Source organism: Anarhichas minor, unplaced genomic scaffold (assembly GCF_050575085.1).
Source record: "Anarhichas minor isolate MPS153535 unplaced genomic scaffold, ASM5057508v1 ptg000010l, whole genome shotgun sequence".
Classification (NCBI taxonomy): Eukaryota; Metazoa; Chordata; class Actinopteri; order Perciformes; family Anarhichadidae; genus Anarhichas; species Anarhichas minor.
The window spans coordinates 15,498,940-15,517,994 of NW_027466456.1; the positions used below are offsets into that span (position 1 = coordinate 15,498,940).

Here is a 19,055-nt window from a genome sequence, read left to right on the forward strand (position 1 = left end):
CGGTGTCAGGGCAGGAGAACTACAGCGTCCTCCATACAAGCGCTATTTGTTAATAATCACACAAAAAGTAAACACAGACCGTAGAAAATGCAGAGCTTTTGTTTCCCCTCATAGTAAGCTCAGTAAATAGCATTGTAAGATAGTGATTACAAATGATCATTCTGTGCCCAGCTGCAGATTTGTTTGTATGACCCCCATGTAGCTCTAAGTGTAGACAGTAGGCTATATGATCTATACAATACTTGAGTTGTTTATTTGCTAATCTGGATCACTAATTCACACAGTCAGCAATAGTTCACACAACTGGAGCAGTTGGGGTTAATGTCCTTTGCTGTCGGGCAACTTCGACATGTTAATGAGGGAGGGACTCTTTCACTTCCCCCTTCAAGATTAATCCTGCAGGTATCAAACTGCGTCTCTACCTTTATGCCACCACTAATCTAAAATAGATAAAGAAACATATATGTATACAGTTGACATTCAACAGTAATTTGATCCCAACAGATTGTATGATTTTGACAGTGTGACCATATTAAAAAAAAAGTACAGAACCATTTGTGGATAAAATGCTCCATTTATTTGTTTGTCAACGTGTTATTATTATTTACACATTTGAATCCACATTTATCCTGCACAGACTTATATAATTACACTTTGTTCAAGGTAACATAACTTAAGAATATGACTGTGTTTTCTGTGTATTCTGACTCTGGCCTCATGTAGCTGCCAGTCCACCTAACCACCCCTGAATTAACGAAAATAACAGTATGATAAACATGCAGTCACAGGTGTGAAGACAAAAACACACCTTTAAACATAAATACTTCTTTAGACTGAGCTGTGGTTGACCAAATAGTTCTCTGAGAGTATAACTTACTGTGTTTCAGTAATGTGAACAAAAAACAAAAAGGATATAAATAAACATACAGTATGCTGTCAATATATACACAGGAAATGTAAAAACTCACTGATGACTCATTCTATGTTGCAGCACCAATGATAGGTTTCCCCTGAAGAACCTACCACATAGAAGGAAAAGCTACAAAAATATGTAGTGTATCAAAAAATGGTTCATAAATTAGAAATGACCAAATCAACATAGGCACTTGGACAACATAACAACTCTTGATGTAACCGGTACATACAACAAAAAGGCCAAAAAAAAAAAAGACCAACTTGACATTAGCAACTATTCTAGAAAGCAAATGAGCAGGTAGAGGTAGAGCACCATCTGTCAAGATGTACAGGTCCGACTGGGCAGGACCGAAGACAAAAATATCATGAAAACAATGTAAAATAAATCCTTTGATCGGAAATTGAAATATTTAAAGCAGTCACACATTATCGCCATGCTATTGCACTCATAAAAACGTTTAGTTAGACAGTGCTCCTATGTAGAGGCCTGGCACGCTCCTTCGAGTTAGGCCTCTGCTTAGGACAGTCTGGGTGTGTTTGTGGGTGAGGGGGTGAGAAGGAGGCGTGAGTTTTGGGGTTTGGATAGGCTGCTGCTTAGTCACACCCTACCCTGTGATCAGGGAGTGATATGGGTCCATACACAGCCGACCTAAGCACCGTTTGACTAACAACTATCAACGAAACAAACTTTATACAATTTATGATAAATATTGGTATACACTCTTATCTTTTGGCCTTCTTGGCCTGGATTTTTCACAGAGATTGAGTTCTTCCATGCAGGTCTGCCTTCGATTGGACATGGGGCAGTTGTTGCTCTGACAGGTCCCACTACCGGTTTCCAACAAACGCACCAATATCTCACAGACACTCCCTCTTTGGTAGGCAGGCATTGTTTTGTAACAGCCTTGCATTTTAGTAGTTCATGTAAATAGGTTACAGGACGGTGATGTTGGTGTCAGAGGAAGCAGACTGGACTGATTTCTATATGCTGCTGACTATTGGACTGTGATGTGGGAAACTCCTGTATGTCTACAATAGGTAGCTGACGACTGTCCTGAGTATGGAAGAAGAAACGTGACTGGTGCCAGCTGCCATCTTGGATCTGAAAGAGAATGGGTGGATCATAAATATTCCAGACTATGCTTGGAAAGGTATTGCGGTACCAGTTCTCTGTCCCGCTCATTACCTTGCACTCGTCTTGTAGCACATGTGGTTCAAGTAGTGTGTCTTTCTCAAACATCTGTTTGTTCCAGCCACGAAACCGAAGTGTGGTGTTCTCATGCGGTAAGGATCCGGTGGTGCCGTATGGAGGATCATTTAGGCAGTGGAGTGTGATGCTGTGACTGGCCTCACTACTCAGTAAATGGAGAAACTTCATTTGGACTTTCCCTACATCAAACACCATCTGTAACGGGGAGCAGAACCAGTAGTGTGTATCAGTTACACAATTACAATAGGATAAAGACTCACAATTCAATTATGTTAAAAAAGATGTGATACATCCTCCTACAATGTCAAAGCAAAGGACAATACAGAGGATTGTTGCAGTTGAGGTTCTAAATGAGTGCTCTATTGTTGTGTAAGACAATGTGGACAAGTTCTAGGAATCAACTGACATGGATGGAGACGCCAATGACCGAGCACATACTTGACCCCACCATCCAAAACATAACCACTATTTCTATTTCTATTTATCTATATTTATACTTTAATAAAGAAAACAGGGGCAATTTTACCTTATTAGAGGTCACTGGGTGTAAACAGGTGTGCCCTCCTGCGGTAAAGTTGCAGTAGACCTTGAAAGCATCAGAAGTGCAGCCCAAGTTTGGATCAATCCAGAACCAACCTGAAAGTCCCCAATACAAAGGCGGGACAGGGACAGAGAGACAGGGAGGGCAAGTATTTTATAAAGGCATATCCAAACATCTTCAAATGCCTAAAATCCTGCGTCCATTCAGCATCAGGTAGATACGACTCTCACCATCTCTGAGCCTGTGATGACAGTCAAGCAGATCTTTACAGACACGAGCCGGGTTCTCCCGTGTGCCCAGAGGCTGTTTGATGCTCTCAATCACACTGCTTAGGTAGCGTAGGGTCTTAAGTATCTCCGTATTCTGGTCTGGCAGGCTCATCTCTGTGTTCTGGAAACTCTGGTTAAGAACGGGAAAGGCGGCACTGTCAAACTCTAAACTGATATATTAGGAGCCTTAATTACAGTTACAATACGAACAAAAAGTGCAAAAGGAATTGGGAAGTGTTTTAAACCACTTCCCGATTATTCATTAGACTTTCCATCTGCCAACTTATCTGCCATCTATGCAACAACCCACCCAGTCACCCCATTCATTGGCTCTGTGTATTAGTGCCTTACCTCTGTCCTGAGGGCGGTGTTAGAGTCAGATAGACCATAGACTGCCGAGTCAACATAAATCTGCCTCTGTAGATTCAAAATCAACATATTCAGTTTAATGAAAACATAACACATTCAGCGCCCTGTTCATTATTTAACTGAAAGATTTGAATCCGTAGGCTTTTTTTGTTTGTTTTTTGTTCATCTTGTTTATAGAGAAAGAATAAGAATACAATTTAATACCAGAGAAAAGCAGTAAAATAAGTCTTGCATCAATAAACCCTGACATTCCTGACTTCAGTGGGGGGGGGGAGAATAACACATTCCACTCTACATAAACACTACAGTGATCATATAATGCGTGTAAACAAAAAGGGATCTGATACAGTTGCTTATCTGGGTTCTTAGAATTGTTCCAACAGGAAAAGGTCATTCAGATAGCAGAAAGCTACACTTTATCCACACGCTATGACAGATAAGAGATGTGCAAAAGGTTTCTATCACAGTGCAAGACTTTGTTGTTAGAGCATTGATCTCCACCGCCAATGCTACTGAACTAAATCGTTCTTTTTGCGAGTCCTAACCCTGACATGGATTTATTGGATCATCTTTAGTTTTGCAAATACGCAAACTAGAAATGTTTGCCCATCCTGGTTTTGCTCTGCTTTCATTTCTCTATTTCTATGAAAAGTCTAATAAAGCTTGGGCAGTCACAAAGCTTGGGTTTCAGGAACAAAGAGAGATAGAGATGTAACAGGGTTACTCTCCAGACAGACTGAGATTTCAAGGTTCAGTGAAATGTAAATTATATACATACTTTTTTTAAATGATCAATTAGCCAAGTTCTGGGCAATTTCCCCTCCAACTTTATGATCCAAACCTTTCTTTTGCAAGTCTTTTGCATGACATTCAAAACATGACTTCTGCCTTCCAGCTGTATGGCTACCTGTCTACTTGAGTGACATGAGGCACTTACTGTTGGACCTGGAGCACCAGGAGGTCCCTAAAGTGGGAAGAAAGTAGAAGACAAAATGAGTGACACAGTGAAAAATGAGCCCATTGTGGTTGCGGTCAGTTCACTACCATGTCGGATTCATTATTGGGAGATGTTTGAGGGTGCAACCAGAGAACTGCCCTGTCTGGACTGACCAAAAATATTTGGAATGGAGTAGTCTTTTAGTTATAGTATTTCATAGTGTAAGTATAAAATAAATCATTTGAAATCTCATATAGCAAAGCCATCAGTCCTATTTCCTTTGTTTCATACAATCAGGCCCAAAATAAATAAAAAAGTCTGCCTGCACTGACTGAATTGAAAGCAAGCTCATCCACTAATGCTTCATCATTTAAAATATCACCAAACTTCATTAACACATTAATAGATGAGTACTGTAAGCTGAAATGTGAGAGTGAGGTCAGCACTTACGCTGGGTCCTGGACTTCCCTCTGGTCCTTGAGGCCCCTGAAAGTGTGAGAAAGAATATCAGTGTTAATCTGGCTAAACTGATGCATTAATAATGTTTTTAGTTTGTCCTGTTTGCTCTGGCGACCTCAAGAATGAAGCAGCCCATTTGTAAACTCCTACACCCTACATGGATACCATGTTACCGGCTGAGAGCTTTAAAAAAAGAACGTGAATTGGATAATTTAAATGTAGCATCAGGGTTAGAGTGAACGCTTAAACTTAAACTTTATTACAATCGTCATTTACATTAGGTACATATATGAAATTTGACCTCTGCATTTTACCCATCCTCAGCATATTAGGAGCAGTGGGTTGCTGAGAAGCACCCGGGGTAGCGATTTGGGGTTCTGTGTCTTGCTCAAGGACACTTCGGCACAGGACACGTAGCAGCCATGGAGCGAACCGCCAACCTTGTGGTTACCGGACGCAGATTGCACTGTGGTTTGCCATGCTAATATTTTGACAAGGCTTAAGGACAGTCACTTAAGGTCACTTAAGGACAGTCACATAAACTACCATTGAACCCCAGCTAGCTTTCATGCACATTCAAACACAGCCTTCGTCCTCTACAGTCGGTCTTTTTTACAATCTGCTTTGAGGTGGCGTTCTGACAACTGGCCCAGCAATGCTTTCTCACTAAGGAATTTTCAAGTCTGATCTTTCAGTAAAGTATGAACATGATATAATCACATGGTATATCAGCATGTAATCATACGTAATACAAATCGTTATCACAGTCAGCCTTTTCAGTGTTGGTTACTGGTTTGAATCAGATCTTACCATTTCGCCACTGCTTCCCTTCAGACCCCTTGGCCCCTGTGGAAAAGATAAAGAGTATTGTTTCCCACTCTGTATTCTATATAAACTTGAATTAGCACATGGCCAGTTAATATACTGGTTGTATCAAAAGATCATTGTCTTGTGATTGCCTTGTTGTTATACAACTCTCATTACGCACGGACACAAACACACACACACACACGCACACACACACACAGAAACCTACGGGTTTTCCCATTGGGCCCATCATTCCGTCAGGGCCTACAGGTCCAGTGAATCCCTGAAACAAACAGCAGGGTTGAGGATTAAAAAAACAAGTCTGACATGTACATGTTCTCAACAGTGAGACTGCTGAATAGGCGGTTACAGTTTATCGCACAAGACTTCAGGGTGTCATTTAGTGATGACAACACTAGGATTTGAATCCCTGCAGTACAGAAAGCACTTTGGTGTGCTTACTGTTTCTTTTTACTGTTACACTTACCAGAGTGCCCATTGGGCCTTTCGGGCCAGGGAAGCCTCTCAATCCCAAATCCCCATTCGGCCCCTGTTAGAAGGAAAGAGAGGTTTAGGTAATCCGTGTGTCAGTATACAGGGACAATAGGATCGAGAACTGTTTTTTAATTCTAGCTTATTTCCTTCTGTTCTGTTTTATCATTTGTTGCACTCTAACTGTTTGTTGGCTACTCTCTCTTAGTCTCTTACCGTTGGCCCTGAAAAGCCCTGTAAACCAACCATTCCCAGATATCCAGGTTCCCCCTGCAAGCAGAAAAGAAGATCACATCATAGCAACAGAGGAGCTTTGCATTTTACACACTGTCATTGTGACATTTAGTGTGCATTTGACAAACACATCGTATCATAAGTACAATGTGTGTGAGTGTGTGTGTGTGTGTGTGTAAGTGATTTTTCATACCCTTTTAAAAGTGTCTTTTAAAAATGTCCTTTCAAATTTCAAAAGAGCCGGGGCACACACACAAGGCTTTATGTCTGGATCTACAGTGGCCTCAGCCCATATACACACACCCTCCTAGAAACTGTGGGGTTTGGTGTCTGAACCCTATTCTGTGTCTGAGCACTGTCTGCCGTCTAGAGTGGCAGACCCTATGTTTGTACAGCCAGTCGTCCACATCCTCTAGACAGCTCCACTTTCGGGCCAGTGACTTTGACCGAGAAACTCTATTGACTGAACAGTGCAAAGGGATCCGACCCAAGGGCCCGAGTCTGCTCTCTGTTTCACAGGCATCAATGGGGGAAACTAGTGGAGGGAGAGGAGAGCGAGGGATTGAATGTTGTTTCTTTTTCTTCTCTTTGAGGAGTTACGTAAGTAAAGTGGAGCACCTCTTTTTCAGGTCTCTGGAGGGTGAGGATCTTACATAACTTGGTCTTAACAGGCGGAATGTTTCCATTCCTGGTCTCGCCCAGATAATTTGTTACTCCACTCAGGGTGGAAAAGTGTCAAACACAGACTGTCTAACTAACCCTCTGAAGCTATATTTAGAGAGGTATTAAATAATGTATATAAGCTTATAAAACCCTAGGGGGGTGTCAATTTAAAACAAGCAATGGAGTAACCTTCACTTTCATGACTTAAACAATTCAAGAAGATATGTTATGTGTTAAAGAGACATTTTATGACCATTAAAGAAAAGGGTATGAATCTGAGAATCAAACAGTTGCAATGAAACATCAGGGGTAGAGTAGAAGAACAGAGTAGAACATAAAATATTCACTTCAAAAGGAGGATATTTCAGTCACATCTTGTCATATAACCTGCAAAGCAAACATGTTGGAACAACGCGTTTTTGTGTGAATAGCTCACTTCCACTTCTACTTATTTACTAGAGTTTAGTTGATACTGTATATGTTAATGCTACTGACAGATCTGAACCTAAACATGAGCAAATATCCCTAAATTGACCTGCCAAAATATCAAATACACTATTATTGATACAATTATTTCAGTCTATGGAAATAAACTAATCCTACTTTAGGATAGATTTTTTTCTTTAAATCACAAATGCCTCTATGTACTCACTGGTTGTCCTTTGGTTCCCAGGTCACCTTTCCTGCCCTGGTCACCTGCAACTCCCTCCAAGCCTTTGAATCCCGAGGCTCCCCTGTCCCCTTGCAGTCCCAGGTCTCCCTGATCCAACAAATGTCAAAAATGTTTCTTCACCAGAGACTTTTTTTGTTCTGTTAAGACACCCTGCTACAACTTATAATAAATTAGCTCAATATGTATTATCGTTTTCACCTTCTGACCAAGCGGTCCTCTTTCTCCAAGTGTTCCAGGAAGTCCAATCTCTCCCCTGGGACCTGGACGTCCAGCAGATCCCTCCTGTCCCACCGAGCTTGTCTGACCCTGAAAGAAATGTTGCCAATGTCAAATCAAAACAATAAAGTAAGTGTTGTTTTACTAGGAAATATATATTATTATTATTTTTGGAACCTGCATCATTTGCAATCATGTTTACAGCAATAATTGTTCTTTTTCCCAGCCATTGCTGATGCATTGCAACATTTCTTGGAACATTACAGCAGTAAAATAGCATGAAACCATCTGCAGTTTGTGTGAGCGTCCTTACAGAAGATACATCCCCCCCCCCCCCCCTCCAAACGATACTTTAAAGATTTATTGGAGGTTAAAGACTCGTGAAGATTCATAATGGTGGTTAACAAAAAACACAAATTGATGGACGTTTCTTGCATTTAAAGTTTGCTCTTGAACAGCTGACAGTCATACTTCTAATGTAGGAGCGTCCTTGAGTGCACCAACAAGGAAAAGTTTTCAACAGTCAATGGCAGGCTATGTCAAACATAGGCCAAAGAAACAGCTGGCATAGCTGTTTAATATATAATGACAAACAATTATTCTCTTCAATTATGTTTCAATTAAAATTTTTATTTCAATATATCCAAACAAATTTCTGAATTCATTGTTTTTTTACAGCTGTAAACCACAGTGCCACAGCAAAGTCTGCTGGCCTCTATAATATTTCTTGGCAGTGTTCTCCCCTAAGCCTACCCACAAAACTGACTGCCTGTCACTGAGTTGCTTTCTCACACCACAAATGAGCCGTGTGGTGAGGCAGAAGGGAGCGAGTGATATTTGAAGTGAGTGAGTGGGACGTCGCCTTACACGTGGCTTCTGTTCCTCGATCACTGTGCGGATAAGTCTGGAACCAGATTTTCTGGGTGAACCCCCAACCTACAGGTGCTAGGAACCTCATGATATATATCTATATCTATATCTATATCTATACATAGTATACATAGTATACTATATATAGTATTACCACAGGGATTAAATCATCATCAATGCAAAATAAAAAATAGGTTCCCTTAAATGTGAAATGAGTAGTTGGAGGAATGGGGTAGATAGTTTTCAAATACAAATGATTATTTGAAATGGCTGACACAAAAGCTGGAGTCTCAAGCAAAAACACCGGTCTAGTTCCTGAGTTGCTGGTGAAACTTTGTCAGCTTGATTTCCTAGCCTGCCTGCTGAGACAGCCCTGGGTGCTTCTAGTAAATAAGCACCCAAAGAGCTCTAGACTACTGAAGCAGACTGGTTTTAGAAAACCTGCTATTTTTAAAAACAGGTCACATATAAGAAAAGCTCTCTATGAAATAAAAACAGACATATATTTCAAGTTTACAGTATTTTTTGTGATTTAGGAGCGGTAGAGTTATGGGACTCACTCTGCTAGTGAGAAATATCATTTCAGTCAAAGTGAAAAACACCAGTGGCCAAAATTAGACTTACTAGACTTTTAAACAACATTATGTAAATGAAAGCGAGACAGAGAAGACATGTCTTTCCAACTCTTGGCTGATAAGGACAAAGACATTCATGCATGAAATCCCAATCCACTTTGGCTGCAGGCTTATTTTGAAAGACTCTGCGTCGCAACCAGAAGAAGCCAATCAAATCAAACAAGGCATTTACTGATAAGTCAATCACATGCCGTGTGCCTCAGTCTTAAATCTACAGATAGTAGCAGCAGAAGAAATTCTTTCGGCATTCAGATGCAGTCAAATACAATCCCTGCGCTAAGAGGACAATTAAGCAGAAGTTAGCGTAATGGCTGAATGGGTAGTGAGGTCTATATGGTGATTAAGTTGTATGCAGCTGTATTTAACCTCTGCTGTTTGGACTGCTGACTGTTTTCAGCTGACAACTTATACCGCCAGTCCACTTGGCTACGTTGCAGGTAATATTTACACAGCTTTATTACTTGTGGACTATGTATATTTGTGTGCAAATATGAGGGTATATCATTGGTTTCTCAAATTCTTCTAATGCAAACCACAAGTCTGCTATAGAGATTACGCATTAAGCACAGCAAAGGACAGGTCCTCTTGAAAGTTCAGTTATGAAAATAAATCTGCTGACTCCTTCTGCAGCCTGCATTCATGGTGCCGACCAAGATTGTTTTGAGACATAGCACATAAGCATCATCATTTTCAAATGTGAACCCCACCTCCAAAATTCCACGTTTTAATTGATCACCATTGTTGGTGCCAGACAAAAGTCAAACTGGTCATCATCCATGTAGCTCAGTTATCTCTGTCATGACCATTGTTAGGGTTGCTAGAGTACTCATACTACTTTATTGTTGTAATGAGAAAAGTATCATGTTTGCAATTCAAGCAATCAGTTACTGGTAGTAATCAGTATTACTGCTGCTACAGCTTCAAAACAGTAATATTACCGTGAAGAACTATTGCAAAAGGAAGAGAAGCCATTCGTTTACATTCCCGTTTACTTTGGAATAAATCAAAATGGGTACGCCATTAAAATGACATACAGTTATGTGCTGTCACTGATTACCTGTCGTCCACGTTTTCCTGGAAATCCTGGTAAGCCAGTAAGTCCCGGGTGACCATCCAGCCCTGGGTAACCCCTCAGTCCCGTGAGTCCAGGTAAACCAAATGGGCCCTGGAAAGTTTTTCAGAACAGTGACAATGTCACTCAATCGCAGCTTGAGGGGCATTTACAGACTACTCATGAGCACCAAAATGTATCATACCAGGTTTCTACATTCTAACTCTTCCTCTGATATTTCTAAATAAAATAAATATATGCCAGGATCACTTAAAAGGAAATACAATACTGTTGCTGCTGACATTTTCTGTCAAACTCCTGTGCATTATATCATCTAAGAGTGGAAAGCGGCAAAGCATTCTTTAAGTCACATGATCTAATTGCCTTCTCTCTCATTTTTATATGCAGTGGTGGTAACCAATTGGTAAACATGCAATACTTTGGTAACGCTGTGGTACTCTGCTGTGTCCCTATACCCAACTGCATCCTCATCACACAGCCAATCACGGTGGAAAGTGCTCTTCATTGTAATGCCGCTGCTGTCTCTCTCTTAGCCATGCATCTGGTTGAGGTGGTACTCACTTCAATGCCAGGAGCTCCACTCAGCCCTCGTGCTCCCTTATTTCCTCCTGAGCCCTGGATAAACGCACACATGAAGAATAAAACATACATCGGCATTCACAAAAACACACAGGGTTATAAATCTCAATCGCCTCTCATTGAAGAGCGGAAATTTGAAAGACCATTGTCTAACACGAGTCTTATGGAGGACCCAAGTTCAGGACTGTGTCTATGCTTTATTTCTGACAGTCAAAGAAATACAACTGTCAACTGTATATTTAACACCTCAAATAGCAAATAGCAATAGATTAAATCACATTGAGGTGTTTGAGTGAAATATAATGTGTGGCATAATATCACATTATAGTATATATATATCATCATGCTAAATAACATAAGCTTTATAAACTTGTCCGGTACATAGAAAAATTAGCAATATATTATTTATAATATATTAATAATTATTATGATATGTGAAATTGTCATAATTATCATATTCATTCTTGGGTTATGGCTAAAATCCTGTTTTGTTAGGTCACAGAGACAAAATTCTAATAAGTTCGTTCTTGAGTCCAAGTGGATGTTTGTGCCAGATTATGTTGAAATTCCTGCCAGTTCCAGCCTCGAGTCCTAGTGGGCATTTGTGCAAAATTTGAAGAAAACTTGCTGTATTTCCCTTGTTACTATTCACTCTTCCTTCTTTAACCTATTTATAGCACTTGACTTTTAATACTTCGTACGAAGTAAGCTGAATTTTGTTTTTTCTGTCTCCATAACTAATATTCCACCATAGCCACGATGAAATCAGAGGTCACAGTCTTTGTGCTAGCAACAGGTAACAGGTGAACAACATGGTGTTTTGGATAAATGTCTGTGGGTGGTCTTTCCTTTTGGGCAGCAAACAAAAGGATTTTTTATTCATCCACAGAGTGATTTATAAAACCAGCCGAACCAAACCCAACCCTGCTGGCAGTGGTTGAATGAGGCAGTGTTAATAGATTTATTGGCTTTGTTAAGAGCTAAACCCCTATTCAGTACAACACAAGCAGCCTGGTAGTAGAAACACTCTGATGCTGATACCATTGATCTTATTTGCAGGAAGGAGACCAAGTTTAATAATGGATCACGCTCTTTGCTTTATAAATGAGAGAAACGATGTAGATGTATGCTTGATTTTCCTGCTATCAGGATTTGCATGGACTCACCGGCGCTCCTGTGTCTCCTATTGGGCCTGATTCTCCAGAGATGCCTGTTGATCCCTAAACAAAGACAAACAAACACACAAACAATATTACTGTTGTATGAATCCATAGTATGTTTACTTTGCAGATAAAACAGCATTATTGTGGATGCCAAAATTGACAAATTACATAATGGAATAAATGGAGTCACACTTTATCTTCACTGCTGCTTCTTAATCTAAGTCTGTCCATTGTGGAAACACCATGAGGCCAAATTGTCTTTTTAGCACAAAGAATAGCTCATAATCCTCCAAACAATCCCTGTGCTTTAAATGACTCTATGCCCAACTCTTGTGTCACACTTAGGAAAAACACATTTACATAATTCACATTTTGAGCCCAGCAACTGGTAAGGCTCTAAAAAGAGCACAATTGTCATCATATGTTTAGTTTTTCCCAACACTTTCAATCTTTTTACACCGCTACGTATATTAACTGACTTACCGGTGAGCCTTGTGGTCCGACAGCTCCACGAGATCCAGTGGTACCAACATGGCCCTGAAACACAGTTTAATATAAAGTTATAGTTTTCTCTCTGGTTCTTGATCTTTATTAGTGGTGAGATATGACACGTACATGTCATTTTCACTTTCTTTACTAAAGGACGAACATCTTGGCCGAAGCCACGTGTATTTTCACGAGTACTATTTCCACATATACAGTAATGACAATCTGCTCAATCACAGCTTCACAGCATCAAAACAATATACAATAGTTTCTAAGCCAAGTTTAATGTCTCGACGGGATCAATATATTCTGCACTTCAATGAAAACTAAATTCATTTTTATGACTATGAACCTAGGTTGGAGCTGGATTATCATGTGATTCTTCGCCGGTCTACACTTACAATGGTTACATAACTGTTATAGTGTGGGCTGTAGTATGAGATAGGTACTTGATGACTAAAATGTGTCCTAGGAACAATGCAAGTACATCTACGGACATTCAGCATGCAAGTAGAATACTTAAAAAGTCACTCTAATTGAAGGGAATTTAAGCAAAGCCTTGAGAGGGTCGGGCACAATCTTATGTTGTTGAAAAAGGATGATTGGGACCTACTGCGTCCTTGGTAGTTTCCTTAATAACTTATAATTAGAATTCATAGGAATATAGGGAGGAATACAGGGATTCTTATGATAAGAAGACATATGAAGTGTATTGTTATCCTCATCTTAATCATATAGTTTTTGTATTTGCTTGTTTAAAATGCTGTAGCTACAGACCACACTGTTCAAACTAGTGTAGCCCACATACCTAGTTGCTTGCACTGTGAATGTGTGCATGTGTATTTTTTTAAGAGCAAAGATTCCTGAACCTGAGAGGCATGAAGTGACAAAAACACCAGATTTTTTGCGGCCTTATTGCTGGGAATGTGGTAATCCTCTCCAAACATGTGTGGTCTGGCCTTACAGTACCTGAGCAGAGCAGCAATTGTTGGAGCCAAAAGAGTATGAACAACAATCAAGTGGACACACACACACACACACACACACTGAGTGGTGACTGTTTGATATATCTGATGTTGAATTAGTGGTTTCGTCTACCTGATATCCTTCATCCCCTGGCTCTCCCCGCTCTCCTCGTTCTCCTGGGGGCCCCTGTGTAGACACAGATGCAAACACATGAACACACATACTGTACTGTACAGTCGTGCCTTCGTTTATACCCACAAAGCCTCAATTGAGCTGGGTAGCTACCTAAAGACAGAGTCACTTCTCAGGCCAACACACATGAAACATATTGTAGAGATGTGATCTATGAGTCTGGATCTTTACTGGAGTCAAATGGAAAGGCTTCATTTCACCTTGAACCTCACTTTCAGCCAATCTTGGTTGGGGCTGCAACAAGACACAGGCTACCATTGTATTGCTCATGCTACAGTATGTACTGAAATAGTGTGCCAACTTGATAATCCAATACTACTCGTATGGTAGGTTGCCATCTAGACCCCTGTAGACTTTCAGGGACCCGATTGTTAATGCTCTGTAGGGCTGACTCAGTGGTCACGTCCTATGCTGAGAAATGTGTCTCAAAGTTCATAATAGCCATGGTGCTGTATAACTTTGTGCTGCAGCAAGCTGCTGAGACTCGCTTTGATCCTCTTGCTATTAGTCAAGGAATGACTTTGTTTTCTTGGGTGCAAAATCTTTGAGTTAACTTCGGGTGAGTAGTGGCCCTCCCTGAAACTCTTGCTCTTGTCAAAAATACAAATCTTTTGTATAAATGCAGAGTAATGAAGCCTGTTTCAATTTTGACTGTAGAACATGTTCAATGTTGTGAAAAGACCTCTATTTTCATTATTGGTGGATATAAGAACACTAACAACGCTACGCTTAAACCTTTACCTTGTATAACATTTTTACTTGTTCATGCTCAGCCTGCAATGAGTAGAAAAGATTTGGGCCACATAGGTTGATAATCGGGGTCCATATGCATGACAGGTTTAAGAACAGAAACACTGATACATTGTTGTCGATCTGGTGGGACAGAAATGTGTGTACTTGGTGTTAAAATCAGGGGTTGATCAGGATTTACTTCTATTTCAAGTGTCAATCGGATATATAAATGGCTTGGACTAAACAGAGCGAGCAGTGTTGGGGATCAGAAAGGAGAGTTTAAAGGAAAGCAAAACCTACTGGTTCACCTAAGGGCCCTGGGAGTCCTGGGGTCTTATTGTCCTCGCCTGGATAACCCTGGAATGCAGCAACACACACACACAATCACACATGCAGACATAAGATTTTGCAGCCAGACAGTACATTGAAGTACATTTCACCTAAAACCCCAAACACTGAAATAATTAAATTTCAAACACTTGAGGTATCATATTACCTTTTCACCTTTAGGCCCAGGTGGTCCAATGGGCCCGGGCTTGCCAGAGTGACCCTAAATAGAAAAAAAGCTGATTATTGTAGCTGACAAAGCCACCATACTGGCTACAGCATGTTTCTTAGACAAAACATGAGTTAGTCAGCATATCAAGCCCAACAGTTTAAAATAAACAAAACTCTTTGTAGAGATGCTCTTACATTCTGTCACTTCAGGATTTGTGTTTTGGCACAGACTCAGAACTCACTCAGCAACCTGAGTCAAGTCTGAGAGCCTTAATACATATTCATTATGCAACCTAAACCCATTGATGTTGGTATTGACCAGGTTGTAGTGTTGCCTGGAAAAATTAGCTTGAAGACTTCGCCATCTTCGATTCCACCTCTTGTTTTTGCTGTTGTGGAGATTTGTGTAGATTTTCTTCCCTTATCTTTTGTGTTTATTGAACAATTAACAATAAAGAGTAATGTGAAATATAATAAAGGATGATGTGTCCTCCACCAGCCTCAAACCCCAGGTGTCTCCAGCACATAGGATTAAGGCACAAGGCTACCAAGGGAGGGGATACAGCTTGATTGAAAACAGCTATGTTGAGTTGAGATCGGTATTATAAGCATGTATGAAGTTCCTTGAAGCAGGGTTAAGTTTGATGAGATAAACCTTGAACAGCTACTTGTTACTTGCTATGTTGCAGATTGTAGGGGAATCCTGGATTTTCTACAAAAGGTTATATAAACTTTGTAATCCTCCTCTGTAAGATAGGCCCCCAATGAATGTAAGCATAGTGGGATGTGTGAGCCAAAGGGACCAGTCAGGGATTAAACTACCCAGGAAGAAATGTGCAGTATGTATGTGTACATTAACAAATGGATCATGTAAAACCACAGACAGGAGAAACTCACTGTGTATCCTGCCAGCCCTGGTTGCCCTTCTATCCCCATGACTCCAGGCCGACCCTGGAAGCAATGCAGAAAATGCACACAAAATAAGAATCCGTTACAGTGCTGTTGTTTTTGCTTTTTGTTTTGTTTTGCAGGTCCAGCTCAATATAACCTTGGCTTGGCCTCAAACAGACACAAACGCGAACTGAATCCGGTGCCTGGATCTGTTATGATGGGGATATAAATCTTTTCTCTACAGCAATCAAAACACGGTCTACGTGGTTCTGCAAAGTAAAGAAGAAAAGAATAGATGCCTTCCTCTTGATTTCTTCCTGTCTTTTCTTGCTCTCGCTCAGGCTTGGAACGGAGAAGGGCATTCGATGCTTTGCTCTTAAGGTGAAAATGTAGCTCTTTTTATGTGGATGTCCAATCAGTGTTGATGGTAAATGTAGGCAATCAAATCAATGATTTCCGCAACTTGGATCCTCTAGCTAGCCAGATACCAGCTCTAGAACACAGAACTTCCTTGCTCTCTTTACTTTTATTGCAAATAGCGAAAATGGCCAGCGGGGACCCTCCAGAACCTAAGCTGCCGTGAGCAAACAGCGACTGGTGGTTGTAAAATTAGCGTAGCTCGTTTTAAGAAGAGCAAAGCCAGTACTGTAGTGTGTGTGTGTGTGTGTGTGTACGTGCATAGTGTGTGGTGGAGTGAGAGAGATAGTGACATGAATGAAGTGTGAGCAGATGAGAGAGAGCAATCGGAGAAGAGGAAAGTTTAAGTTTAGCAAAGAGATATCAAGTGAATGAACAATAGAGTATTGCGTATTTGTGCCGTTTTGGCACAAATAAATGCTGAAGCTCCTCAAGACCAACAGAAGTCTCTCGTGTCGTGTTCCCCGGCTGCTGAGTGGAGTGACGAGGCGCATAAAGGCGACATTGGACAGAACAATGCGCTCAATGTGTCCTGTTACATATTGTCACTGACTGCATGGCTCAGCTTTCTTGTCAATATAGTGTACACTGAGGAATGTATTGCTAATTACCTGCTTAGCTGCATCACACTAACCAGCTTGTAAAATGACCTGTATGTCACTGTGGTCCAGTTAGATGCTGGTGTGGCCCTTTCTATTCACTAACAACACACTGTCAGCCCACAAAATGAAAACTACAGACAAGTTGATTTGCATAATCTCCTTCTCTGCGGTGGTACACTAGCACTCTGGCCGCCTGCCAGCTGCTGCCAATCAAATACCGACATGCCGCTTCAGTTGGCTGAGACAAAAAGGACCATTTCTGATATTTTTATGAAGGCCTTTTTTCATTTAATAATAAAAAAATACATTGACTTTTTTTTTTTTACTATGAAACGGAGGCCTAAATGTTACTTCAGTTGGACTTTACCATCACTCATCTCTGTCCGAAAGTTCCAGTCTGATCTTGAGACAGGATTAAGTGAGAGGAAACACAGGAAGGATGGGAACTCACCGGTGTGCCTCGAGTTCCCCTGGCACCTTTCAGCCCCGACTCGCCTGGCTGGCCGATGTCTCCTCGTGTGCCGATCTCACCAACAAGCCCCAGAGGACCTCTTTCTCCCTGGAAAGAGACAGAATGCCAATGGGGGATGAAAAACAGTAACACTGACATGCCAATATGGAGAAAATCATTGAAGTTGAAAGGCCGCTTTCAACCTCTTTTAACGGCACGCAGCATCCATTCTGTTGTAATGTCCTTCAGCAAGAAAATAAATCCATACTAGTTCTGAAGGATATTTGTCTTTAATGCTGGTTGCGGTTAGTTCTCAGAACTCCGGTCAAAAGCTTTACATTTGAACCAAACGATAGCTCAGGCAGCTGAAAGAGATGACCCACTAGTTCTCTGCAACCACCTTAACGCCAAAGGACCATGGACTAGGTCCTCTTAGTTCCTGCTGTTTCACTGAGAAACATAATGTTAAGCAAAAGTGGTGGTAAACAAGGTCCTTACCTTCTTTCCGTTCCGCCCTCTGTTCCCTAGTGGCCCTAGTTTTCCTTCTGGCCCCTGTGGGAGACACATGAAATGGTTACCACAGACATCAAAAATGTATTTTATAATCAGAGGCATTGATAACTGCGCCTGATGACTTATAAACACCAAACTGCCGATCGTGGTACTACAGCATTTATGTCAGACATTATGAGTAGGCAATTTTCTGTGCAGAAGCTAATTGCTTGTAGTCCACAATACCACTCAAAACGTTTAGCAGCTTTATCAGCTTACATGTTTGTTTTCACAGTTTCCTCACAGAGCTTTGTATGTGTGCCCTGAATCTTTCTTCCATCCTGACACCCGTGACCTTCCTGCCCCTAAACACCTATAGATAAATCTAGGTCTGGATCTCACAGCAAACTCAGACTGAGGAGACTTTTATTGACATCTATCATGCAGTGCTAAAAATCCACAATCTATGACATTGTAACTTTAACTCCGCCAGCAGCAAGAGGCTTTGTTGAAGAGAAGGCTGACCCCTACTGGGACACAAGAGCATTGTTTGGTTCAGAGCACTTTTGTAATCTGCTGAGTCAGTGGCAGGTATTTAAAATGCTATGGGTGTGATATGTATTGCCATGTCTCATCAGCTGTATGCTTATGATCCATCAATCTCTTGTTGGCTCTCACATAAATAACCATACTAACAAAAAAAAACAAAGCAAAGGGAACAGTTCTGAAACCAGCGGCATCCAGCAGAGCTTCTATTCAGATCTAGTTTTTACTTTAGCTGCACGCAAGTGTGCCTTTTCTGAGTAAAAAGTCAGTACAGGCAGCAAATTCTGTTACAGTAATTTTCCGTCAAAAGGTTGTCTTATTGAAACTGTTGTATCTGGCAGCTCGGAAACATAAAATAAACTTACACGAAAGCCCTGTTTCCCAGGCCCTCCAGCTAGGCCTAGGGGCCCAGGGTCTCCTTCTATTCCTTTGTCCCCGGGCTCTCCGATTGGCCCACGCTCACCAGGCTCACCCTGACCAACCAGCGAAAACAGAGTAAAAGTACAATTTTGTAAGTTTCATATTACATACAGAGACAGGTCAATAAGTCAGACAACCTGTGGTGTTCAGAAGCTGAAAAAAGGCTTTATTGGAATAGTTTTTATTTTATTAAACTTTATCACCCATTCAAATATCGTGTGAAATTGGTCGGATTGGTGTTCTTAGTGTATCGTGCTG

General features: G+C 40.9%; 1 protein-coding gene across 1 annotated transcript in view; it reads right to left on the reverse strand.

The window, feature by feature from the left end:
- Positions 1–554: 554 nt before the first annotated feature.
- The window catches only part of col24a1 (collagen type XXIV alpha 1 chain), a 78,893-nt gene continuing 60,392 nt past the window's right edge, over positions 555–19,055 (reverse strand). Inside the window, exons 37-60 of the mRNA XM_076088373.1 lie at positions 18,743–18,850; positions 17,838–17,891; positions 17,340–17,447; positions 15,876–15,929; positions 14,977–15,030; positions 14,781–14,837; positions 13,689–13,742; positions 12,588–12,641; positions 12,108–12,161; positions 10,924–10,977; positions 10,348–10,455; positions 7,768–7,875; positions 7,549–7,656; positions 6,216–6,269; positions 5,995–6,057; positions 5,737–5,790; positions 5,511–5,546; positions 4,692–4,727; positions 4,242–4,268; positions 3,287–3,352; positions 2,897–3,065; positions 2,652–2,761; positions 2,102–2,320; positions 555–2,017 (exon numbers count right to left, since the gene is read on the reverse strand). Of these exons, the coding sequence (XP_075944488.1) occupies positions 1,871–2,017; positions 2,102–2,320; positions 2,652–2,761; positions 2,897–3,065; positions 3,287–3,352; positions 4,242–4,268; positions 4,692–4,727; positions 5,511–5,546; positions 5,737–5,790; positions 5,995–6,057; positions 6,216–6,269; positions 7,549–7,656; positions 7,768–7,875; positions 10,348–10,455; positions 10,924–10,977; positions 12,108–12,161; positions 12,588–12,641; positions 13,689–13,742; positions 14,781–14,837; positions 14,977–15,030; positions 15,876–15,929; positions 17,340–17,447; positions 17,838–17,891; positions 18,743–18,850 (1,956 nt within the window). The 3' untranslated portion in view covers positions 555–1,870. The remainder of the gene's footprint in view (positions 2,018–2,101; positions 2,321–2,651; positions 2,762–2,896; positions 3,066–3,286; positions 3,353–4,241; positions 4,269–4,691; positions 4,728–5,510; positions 5,547–5,736; positions 5,791–5,994; positions 6,058–6,215; positions 6,270–7,548; positions 7,657–7,767; positions 7,876–10,347; positions 10,456–10,923; positions 10,978–12,107; positions 12,162–12,587; positions 12,642–13,688; positions 13,743–14,780; positions 14,838–14,976; positions 15,031–15,875; positions 15,930–17,339; positions 17,448–17,837; positions 17,892–18,742; positions 18,851–19,055) is intronic.